General features: G+C 48.8%; 1 protein-coding gene across 1 annotated transcript; it reads right to left on the reverse strand.

The window, feature by feature from the left end:
• Positions 1–562: 562 nt before the first annotated feature.
• Positions 563–7,011, reverse strand: LOC135441374 (serine/threonine-protein kinase PAK 1-like). The gene is made up of 8 exons (XM_064700926.1): positions 6,980–7,011; positions 6,386–6,434; positions 5,505–5,617; positions 4,725–4,842; positions 3,930–4,029; positions 3,332–3,528; positions 1,859–1,996; positions 563–580 (listed from the first exon to the last, which is right to left on the reverse strand). Exons 1-8 carry the CDS (start codon positions 7,009–7,011, stop codon positions 563–565), a joined length of 765 nt encoding a protein of 254 aa, XP_064556996.1.
• Between the last annotated feature and the right edge of the window lie 4,188 nt (positions 7,012–11,199).

The following is an 11,199-nucleotide window of genomic DNA, read 5'->3' on the forward strand; positions in this document are numbered from 1 at the left end:
AGGAGGAGAATCTTCCAAGTGAGTTGATGTTTCAGAAACTTTATTAATTACAACTCTAATCTATAAGTCTATGCTACAAATCTCTTTAGCAACCCTACTCTACAATCCTACTCTAAATTGGTAACAGAGATAACATCTTGACATGATTGCTATGTTCTCGTCTCCTAGGGTTAGGGTTAGGGTTAGGGTTACGCTTAGGCTTCGACTTAGGCTTATGCTTAGGCTTAGGTTTAGGTTTGGGTTTAGGTATAGGCTTAGGCTTAGGTTTAGGTTTGGGTTTAGGCTTAGGCTTAGGCTTAGGCTTAGGCTTAGGGTTGGGTTTAGGGTAAGGGTTAGAGATAGGGATAGGGTTAGGGTTTGGGTTTGGGTTAGCATTTAAGGTTAGGTTTTAGGTTTAGGGTTTAGGGTTAGGGTTATTCGTCTTCTTCACAGAGTTGATGAGTTGTGCCAGGAGGAATGGTGGCTTGGCTGAAGTTACAAATGGATGCTGTCCACCGGAAAAAAAAATACAACAAAGAGCAGTGAACCATTACTTTCCAAGCTCATTGCTTCAGAGACTCAATCAGGAGACATAAAGTTCCTGGAAAGACCCAGAAAGAGGAGCAATGGGACCATCTGCTCCCCAGTCATCCCCAGTGTGCAAGACCTTGCCATCACAGGCAAACCTGGCCCAGAATCCCACTCATCTTTTATTGTGATGTCTTCATCATGCTGGGATTTTTGCCCTGCCAGTGCTCTAGAAATGGTGCTTTCTGTCCCTGGGTTTTCTTCCTTTCAGGAAACTCCAATGACTCACACAGGCCCCTGCCTTTGAAAGATGGGCACTGTGCTAATTCCCACAGGGACAGAAAGCAGTGTCTGCCTTTCCATGCCCTGCCCCTCGTGTGCTGGATGGCTCCTTCCTTCCCAGCAGGGCCAGCCCAGTGGCACTGGGCCCTGCAGTTCCCTCTCTGCCACACAACCTGGCAGTAACCCTGGCACAGTTCCTGTCTGCTTGAGCGTGCCAGGCAGCAGATGGGGCTGGGACAAGTCCCTCCCGGCTGTCCCTGTTTGCGTGGCAGAAACCTCTAAGGGTGGGCTGGGGGGCACAAACCAGGGCCCCTCAGAGGCTCACAGTGAGCCCCCCACAGCCCCTCCTGCCCACAGCCAAATCTCTGACCCCTAGGCTGGGACTGGCTTCCTTGGGTTCCTCCACCACCATTTCATGTCTCTGTACCCCGCATTGCTCTACTTCAATTCTTTTGCCTTTAGATAAAACTGAACACTCCACCAAATCATAAAAGAGGGCAACAGAAATAGTCAGAGGACAGAGCACCTCTCCTCACAGGAAATGCAGAGGGAGCTGGAGTTATTCAGTTTTGTGAAGAACAGGCCCCAGGGAGACTTTATTGCCACTTTCCAAGACTTCAGAGTGGCTTTGAAGAAAGTGGGGGACATCTTTTTTAACAGGGCCAGTTACAATAGGATATGGACAAATATTTTTAAACACAAAGGGCATCTAATCAGAGTAGGTCTAAGGAAGAACTTGTTTACTCGGAGCATGGTGCAACCCTGGCACAGCTTGCCCCAAGAGCTTGTAGGAGCCCCATCCCTGCAACCATTCCAGCTTTGGTGGCAAAGGGCTCCGAGCAACCTGATCTGTTTTAAGATGTCCCTGCTCATTGCAGGACACTTGCACCAGAGGACATTTACAGGGCCCTGCCAGAGCAGCCCAGTCTAGGATTCCTCACTGTTTTCATTTGAAGAGCAGCAAGAGTGGAGGTGAGGAGGAAGGGGGCTCATCTGATGCCTTGGACTTGAGTGGAAGAGGAGCCCATCCCTCAGAGCCTGTTTCACCTGCAGCCCCTTCCCATTTTACCTGCAGGAGCTCCTTGGCAGACCAGCGCCGCTCCTCGTCTCTCTGCAGGCAGCAGCTCAGGAAGTCACGCAGCAAAGCTGAGAGGAGCTTGGGCTGCTGCAGCTGTGGAGTCCCTACTGTGGCTATCAGGTGTGTAGCCTGGAGAAAAAGGAAACACCAGGCTCCACCTCCTGCTTTCACATCTCTAAGGCTCTCCCAGATCCCTGTGTTTAACCTCTGTTCTTCAGTGGCACTTTCTGCCCTGGCACAGACCCAGAGATGACTTTCCTTTACCAACCAAAAACCCAAACCCCAATGCAGCCACAGCTTTTCCACCATCCCGCAGATCTTGCCTTGGCAGCTGATTTCATTGCCTGACCTAGTTAGTGGGAACTACGTCAGCAAAAGGACATTTGCATCTCTGAGGATTCATGCCAGCTTGAGATGGTTTTTGGAAGAGGGACTTTGCTATACTAACTAATTTCAAGGGTTAGAACATGAAAGGCATCTCTGCAGTGCTTACTGGTCCTTTAAGCGCACGTGCCCTAGAAGAAAAACTCATCAAGCTTTTTGTGCTATTCTTGAAAACAATGGGAATTGGAAGAAAAGAAAGGAAATCCTTCAGTTAATACCCAGGTAGGGAAACAAACATTTACCATCTCCTCTTCAACACAGACACATTAAGATGCCTGCACAAATGTATTGGGATGAAAATGCCTGCTTGGGCACACAGGAGCCACCTGCAGCTCTGTCTCTCAGCAGTCTGAAAATTTCAGCTTCCCATTTTTGCAGCAAAAGAAAAATTGTCTAGGTCAGAAGAAGGAGAGGTTCCATCCCCATGCCCACCCTCCAGTCATTTGGCTACTCAAGACAATGCATAAATGGTAGGCCCATCCCAGAAAGTGCCAGGAATCACAGGGAGGTTTTGGCAGGCTCTCCGCATCACCAGACTCTGGCTTGGTGACGTGCAGAATGTTGCTTGGGCTAGGAGAGAAACAGGGTCTCTGAGTGTTTCAGCAGCACTGCACAAGAAGCAGAAGAGACTCTGTGCATTACACCCTCATGCCCATGTTTCCCAGTGAGAAGAAACTGCACACAGGGTTAGGTTCCTCTCTAAAGACCACGGGTTTAGAAACTTTGTTGGGTTTGGGTTTCCTTCCTTCATTTCTGGAAAGATAACAACACTTTTAAGATGCTTTTTTCCTGTTATTAAGGCCATCTACACAGACAAAAGAACTGGAACCACTAACCCAAAGGAAAGTGTTGCCTGAGAACACTTTGTTTGTTTGGAGTTTGTTTGCATGTGGTAAGGCTTGATTTCCCCCACTGATGCAACCAAAACTACAGCAGATGCTGATGTGTTGCAGGGACATTTGTAGGAGGGGACCTTGGTGGAAGTAGTTCCAGCAGATGGCAATGGGATTTTGTCCAATGGCATACAGGACATGGGACAGGTGAGAAAGACAGTGGGATCAGTGAGTATTTGCTCCTTACCGTGCCAGAACTTTCGCTCAAGTAAGGAGGTTCTTGTTCTATCATTTCAATTCCCACAATTCCAAAAGACCATATGTCCACTTTGGGGCCATATGGTTGACCTGTCACCACTTCAGGCGCCATCCACCAAGGAGTCCCGGTTAGCGAGCACCGTCTGCTCTGCTCAGGGGTGAGCTGAGTAGCGAGGCCAAAATCAGCTGAGGAGAAAACAAAATAGTGGTTTTATCTGAATTCTGTGCAATTAGGAAAGCAAGCAAAAGAATTCCCCAGTAGAAGTTTGAAAATGTGCTGTTGAATCTCCTGGCATTGATGACTTTAAAAATCCCCCCATTTTTTACACTGCCTCCAGCAGTGGCTTTTGTTCTTTGGAAACTTTAGACTTGTAACTCCCTCCCTCTGGAAGGGACACACACAGAGCAAGGCCACTCTTGACTGCTTGTGGCTCCTTCTACCTCTGTGCACGTTGCAACTGTGCCCTCAGCTTGCAGCAGGGGTCCCTGCACTGCCACCAGCACCATTTTTGGGGAGCTGGCAGTCACTCCAAGCAGCCCCACACCCACATCCCTGGAATGCTGCACCTGACCAAGAATATACTGACCCAGCTTGACAGAACCGTCAGTTCTGAGAAGGATGTTGTCACTCTTCACATCTCGATGGATCACATCGTTTGAATGAAGAAAATCCAGTCCTTGCAGGCACTGAGGGAGAAAACAGAAAGAGGAGGGCAAAAATGAGTGATGTGATTTCATCACACAAGAAAGGAAACAGCTCCAAAAGATTCCCTCTCCAGGGGAATGGGGAGTAATGGCAGAACAGTAATGGCCACTGAGAGGAAGAGCTTGCTGCTCCAACACCTGCAGAGCAGGACCTTTCTGAGGAAAGGCACGTCAGCTTTTGAAAGAGCAACAGCACCTGCTGTTGTAGGCTGTCCCCTGCCAACCAGCCAGGATGACTCCTGCTGCAGTGCATGTGCTCAGAAGCAAAGAGCATTCTGGCTGCACTCCTATCCTTTTTAGCTGAGGACTGAGAGAAACGAGTCTCTCTTTTTTCTTTGCTGTTTGTTTCAAATCCTGCCACCAGCCCCTTTGCTTTTACAGGCAAGGAATGCAGTGAAGACAGACTCCAGGCAAACATTTAGAGAGGCAAGGTGGGGAACAGCAAATACAAATACAAGAGACAGAGCGAGAATACAACAGCAGGAGATAAGAGTACTGGCACTGAGTACAGGGAGTGCAGGGGCACTGGCAGGCCTTTCACTTGAGATGCTTTTACTTGCCCATAGAATAGCAGCAACACAGAAACAGGCTTGGCACATGAAACCTCTCCTGTTCTGAGCCCCTGTTTCCCAGACAATGCTGCCCAAGCCCTTGGAAACACAGCTGGGATTGCTGACCTCCCGACTGATGGCTGCTGTCTCATCTTCAGACAGGCAGGTCTGGCTGATGATATCGGTCAGGACACCTCCATCCATGTACTCTATAACCAGCAAGAGTTCCTCGCCCAGAAGGTAGCTGAAAGAAGGAAACAGGGGGTAGAGATGAACATGCATGGCTATGTTGATTTTTTGCTTCCAGGTTTCTTATTTCCAGATGCCTTTGTGACAAGGACAGAATCAAAGGAATAGATATTCCCTCTTGGCTGTGCATTGTTTGCAATCCGTGCAGTCTCAAAGAGAAAGGCACAGCTGTGAAAAAGGAGATGTCTTAGATGGGCAGCAAATGAAAAGTGCAGTTTAGAAACAGCCCAAATAAAAAACATGTCAGGCATAGTGTTTCTGGAAATAAGCACCTAGTCTTCCTGGCATGCATAGCAATGGCAGGGAGGGACAACAATCCAAGGGAAATCCACTTTAGGATGGTTCATCTGCACTTAAGAAACTTTAAAAAATCAATTTCAAATACATGTGGAGGCAGTGAACTTTGAGGCTACTGAGTTAGGAAGATACAGCTGATCCAGGTATTGAATAATTTTGGAGTAATTATCAAACTAGGTGTGCCAGGGAAGACTCATGCAGACAAGATGCACTCTTCTCATCCATTGGAGATGAGTAGAGAAATATGAATAAATAAAAATTAACAGCTCTACTTTCTGCCACTTATCAAAGTGGGTTTTTAACCTCTCCTGTCTGCAATATGTAAACACACATCCATGGGATAAGACCATGACCTCTCACCTGTCTAAATAATTCACAACATTGGGACTCCTATACCTCTTCATGATCATGATTTCATTAAAGGTTAGCTCCTTCCTCCTCACTCCTTGAAGATTTATTTTTTTTATTGCCACCTAAAATGACATTGAAAATCAGTAGCTTGGGAGGTTGGTGGCACGAGACCACAAGGCACATGGAGTGAGTGATTTTGCAATGACGCAGATGAGCTGTGCCAAACTGCCTTGTGATTAGGCACTGCAGTAATCAGGAACTGATGTTCCAACAGCCCATTTCTCTGCTCCCTTGGGAGCCAGTTACAGGACACGTGGGGCCACTGACATTTTGCCTTGACCACTTGGTAACAGCGGTGTCTCAGTTATCACCCACAAACCTCTGACCGCACTCTCTGCTGCTTTGTTTGGGACTCAGAAGAAGGAATCCATGCCTTGATACTCTGTGGATACATCGTGGGCTATGGGCAGGGCTTAGGGCTTTCAGGGACGCCTTGCAGGTCTCTCCCTATGTGCAGTTCCCAAGTGCAGCACTGCAGGTGGCTAAGGAACTACCAGTAACTTTCAGATGCATTTGCTGACAGCCAGAAATGAAAATTCAGGCCTCTGAAGCTGTAGCCCCAAAGAGCAGTGAGGTGCTCGCAGGCACCACCTTTGTTTTAGCGATGGAGAGCGAGTGAGCGCGTCCTTCTCTGAAAGGAACCACTGCCCTCCGTGCCTTCCTTCCGGCAGCTGAGGAGGACAAAGTCCCAAATGTGTTTTGTGGGCTGGCACCAGTCTGTGCTTCTTGTGCCTTTTCAGCACAGCTCTGCCCAAAGCTTCAGCCACAGCTCACACCAGAGGGGAAAGCCCTCGAGTGCAGCAGAGTCTGCAGGGGCTGTTGACATTTACCTCTCCTCCTGTGGCAGTGTCGAGTGCACTATAAACATCTCCAAACGTCCTAGAAACAAAACAGAAGCAGAGAAAGGAGAAGCCATTTAGATCTTGCAGTGAAAGCCAGCCCACACAGGAGATCTCTGCTGGAAGTGTCAAAACCTGCGGGATGCAGGAGGGCTCTGCCAGAAGGCAGATGATGCATTTTCCTCTCAAGTGCATGGGCACTGGGCCTGTTCCTGAAGCACTGGGGTTCAACTTCTAAAGGGAGTTTAGTCTTTCCTCTTGGGTTTCACTTTCTAAATGGTGTGGTTCCTATCCTGACCACAGAGTGTTTTCTTCTTCAAACCAGGGGAAAGAAGTGTTCCTGGGAACTGTTATCTCACAGCTTTGATAGGGCGTAGGTTGCTCTTTCAGGCAAGCAAGTTTCTTCTCTTTTCATTAGTGTGCCAGTATGATTTTGAGACATACAAAAAATGCTAAAGAAATTAACACAGAGCTGTCCCACACTTGAGAGACAAGGAGACCTTCCAGGTCCTGTTCCTTGATGTAGGCAAGACCTCGGTAGCAAGGCATCAGGCATCTCTGACAATGCCTTCTGAGCCCACTCACAAATTCTGAGCAGCATTGAGAGATGGGACCATCTATCCCCAGTGTGTGAACATCTTTGCAGCTGGCCTGACTTCACGCTGGATAGACATTCCACCCCAAAAACACCTGGCTCATGGCTGTGCAGGAGTAACTGCTGTTGGACTCACCCGCTGCCAAGATATTTCAGGAACGTGTATTTCACCAGGGGATTTTCAGTGGGGTTCACCACTCTCCCTGAGGGAAACAAAATGCAAGATGCTGACTTTAAAGCAGAGATCCCAGCTTCCAGGAGATACAAAACGCAGCCCCAGCACCTGGAGCTCTGAGCCCTTTGTGGACAGCTGGGTAACAACGACCACAACCAGGCAGACAGCTCTGCAGCACAAGTGGCCAGCACAGAGACTGATTTGTACAGTCTTTTGAAGAGTTCTCTTGACAGGAAACAAAGCACAGGGACGTGCAATCCCAGGAGAGGAGGACATCTTCCCCACCTTTCAGCAGTTTGCCAAAGGAATGCCTTCCCATTTGTACACCAGAGCAGCTCAAGCTGTAAGCGATCCCGAAGGGGCTTTCAGCATCAGGACCCTGACCTGTTTATGAGCAGGCTGAGCTCAAAGATGCCCCTCTCCCAGCTAAGGAAGGCTCCAGCCTCTGCAGTCCCTCCAGCCCGCAGGGACAGGGCAGCTGGCACAACAAGGCTGGCAAAGCCCAAGCATGAGCACTGACAGGCACTGATGGGAAGAAGCCAGAGTGAGCCTGAGCCCCGGACAAGCTGTTGCCCCCATTCAGGACACAACAGGATGGGCTTTGAGATCAGCCACACCGAGGGGTGGATCAGTGCCCTTTTTGTCCCAACAGGTGATGGCAGACACAGAATCCACTGGGCTCTGGTCTCAGCCCCACCAGGTCTTATCTGAGAGCACAGCACTGGCAGCTCCTACGGGCAAGAAGCAGATTCATTGGGTTGTGCTGCAGAATCACAAAGAACTTGATGTGTTTTCCTAGAGACTGATCTCAGCAGGGCTTGGGCCAATGGGTAGGATTCTAACAGTCATGGGAAGAGTGGGAATAGGGTATGGAAAAGTGCCATGGATCTGAGGAATATACCATGGCTGGGCTGGAGGCTCTCTCCTGAGAAATGCCTGCAGTACACTTTTCTCTGATCACGCCACTTGGATGTGTCTCCTGGACACATCTTGATAAGCATAAAACTAGAAGATTAAATAAAGGTTTTTATCAAAGTATCTGTTTTTTTCTTTGGGGGCACATGGAAAATACCTTGTGCTCTCTATTTGTCCTGTAACCTGATGTTCTTTCAAAGTAGTTCTTATTGACAAAAAGATGGCATTCTCTTATTGATAAAAGTATAGAATTCTCATGAAAATAAACTGCAGATGTAGTAGTGGTAACAGTAAGAGTCATAAAAATGACATCAGTAAGACGTGGGGTAGAAGGGCTCCTTCAGGATGGAGAAAAACACAACAAAAAACCCCCACCAAAAATGAACAACACAAAAGCAATGCCACCCCCCCAAAAAAAAAGAAAAAAAACCAAAACCCAACCCAAAAGACAAAACTCCAAATCCAGTCTCTTTCTGTGAATTTTTTTTGCTCTAATGACTGGTTGGAAGTCAGGAGTCTAAGGAGAATTTAGGAAGCTAAAAATTCTGTTCAGTTTGGCCACTAGCACACAGGACTTGCCTAGATCATTTGCTAGGTCACAGCCTTCTGCAGATCCAAGAACAATCCCTGCTTCAGCCTTTAGCAGAGAGGGAAGCTCAGGCAAAGCCAAGCCAGTCCCAGGTGCCCTCAGAGGCAGCAGGAACACCCAGAGCTCTCTCGCTGCCTCGGAGCACAGCACTGCCTCTGGGGAGTCCTAAATGGCCCTGTGACACCAAGCTCAGGAGGAGCCTTTGGTACAGCTCTGCTGACACCTGCCCACAACACACTGTCCCTCAGATAAGAAACACCCCAGACATACCCAGCAGCTCCAGGTACTCCTCCTCAGTCTCCTGTTCCCAGGATCTGCCCGAGCCTGAGTCCCCAGGTTTCACAGAAGGGCTTCCTCGAGGTGATGCTGCTGCGGCAGCAGGTTCAGAGCCCATGATGTGCTGGACCTGGAGCATTTCTGGTGGGCACTGCTCCTGTGCCTCACTCCTAACTTGGGGTCCTTCATTGCCAGACATTGGCTGGAAGTCTTCGCAGGCTGCCCGGTGAGATGTCAACACTTGCACCTCAAGTCAAACAGAACAAAGCAGTCAGACACTACAGCTTGTCCCTGTCAGCCAGGAGTCATTGACTGTGAGGAAAGGCAAAGAACAGATTGACAGGGGATACAACAGCTTGTTTCAATCCTCCATCTGGGTCACCAAGTTCCACTGTAAAAACACCTCAAGAAAAAAGGAGAGCAGGAACAGGCCAGCAGGAATCAATTTGGATGACTGCTGGCCAAAAGGCCAAAGGACAAGTTTCACTGTCCAGGGCAGATGTTGAGATTCAGCAGACCAGGAAATGTCCTTCAGAGTGACTTTGATACACACTACAGCAGCATGGCACTCAGAGGCATCACCCCACTCCCTGCTGCTCTGCTCTGGAAAGGCAAGAAGGGCAGAAACCACCAGATTGGTGACTGCAGTGGCTGCATCCCTCTTTCACTCACTTGGTTTTGCAGAGACTGACGGAAGCAATTGAGTTTCTCTCTGATGATTTTCATTTCTTCCTCCAGCCGGTTATCCCTTGCCTTGATCATACTGTGAGCTGCCTGAAGCTCTGCATCCAGCTGTTCCTTCATGTTCTCTAAGAAACAAAAGAGAGGACATTTCATGAGTGGAGTGGCTGCCACTCTTTCACTCACCTGGTTTTGTTGATCGCCCCTCTGCTGATGGAGATTCTCCTCTTGAATTCTTCCCATGTCTTCCTTGTTCTTTCTCTTCACTGCCATGAGGGCACTCTGAGCTTCGCAGTCTGCTTGTGGCTCTGCCTATTCGTACACACAAGCAGAGCAGTTACGGGAGCTGCCACCGCTCAGCTTTTTTCCTCTTCAGCCTCAAATCACATTATTCTGCCATTCTTCTGCTTCCCTCCCACATCAGCCCCCATTGCACCTTCCTGCCCTCGGGCAGGGAACAGCTCTCCCTGAGTCGGGCAGGCAGTGTGCTCCTGCTCTTTCTCTAGAAGCACCTGCACAGAAAGCAAGAGAAGATGGGTTTCAACTTCCCACATGCCCTTTGTGGGCCAAGACTCAAAGGCTGCTGGGCTCACACATTGCCAAAGCACTGTGCTGCTGCTCTCCTGGGTCATTCTCTGCCCGAGGGGAGGCACAGATTCCACAGTGACCCTGGCCCTACAATCAGGGGCCATCTGGGACTGAAGCTCCAACAGCCTCTCAGGCAGCTAACAGGGAAGGGGTGGCATTTCTCAAGGGTCGGGTGAGAGCCTCCCTCTGCTTCTGCCATGTCCTGTTTGTCTTTCAATAGTGACTGACACCCCGCCCTGGCCCACAGCTCCATCCTGGCTCTGCAGGGGCTTCCTGGGTGAGCTCACTCCTTGTGAGAGACACTTCTGGAGTTCACCTTCTCTTCAGGCCTGCACCAGCATTCCTCCTTCCTGACATCCACACTCTTGTTAGAAAACCAGGTCATTCAGGAGATGAGGATGCATGCAAAGATCTCTGATGGAAGTCAGAGAACCTCTGTGGCCACCTCAGTATATGGAGGAGGATCAAGGTGTTTCTTGTCCCTCTTTTGTCAACAGAGAATTCTGACCAGCAGTAACAGAGTTTCTCATAAGGCCCCATTAACGAATGCACTTACACAGCCCTGGGGATGCCAGTGAAGGAAACCATGTGTCATGTAATGCGTGTATGAGCAAAGTCACCAGACCCCAACTACAGCATGGGATAGTTCCACTCCCTCAGGACATGCAAAAATTTAAAGGATAAAAAGAAGGCTTCAGGTCAGAAAAGGCTGGAGTAGGAAAACATGAGGGGAAAAAACAACCATCTCTGGATGGGAAAACATCTCTGCCTGCTCAGGATCAGTCAATGGAACTTGTCTCTACTCCTCTCCTGAAGGGATGCCTTTAGGTGAGCTTTGCATCTTCCACTGCTTTGGAGCAGAGCCAGGAAGATTCAAATAGACAGAGAGATAGACAGATCTCACTTTTATAATCTCTTTTTACTGTGCTGTGGTATTTACATTCTTTGAACACAGAGAGATATAGTGCTCTCTCCTAGGTTTTTTT

Source organism: Zonotrichia leucophrys, unplaced genomic scaffold (genome assembly GCF_028769735.1).
Source record: "Zonotrichia leucophrys gambelii isolate GWCS_2022_RI unplaced genomic scaffold, RI_Zleu_2.0 Scaffold_262_71774, whole genome shotgun sequence".
NCBI lineage: Eukaryota > Metazoa > Chordata > Aves > Passeriformes > Passerellidae > Zonotrichia > Zonotrichia leucophrys.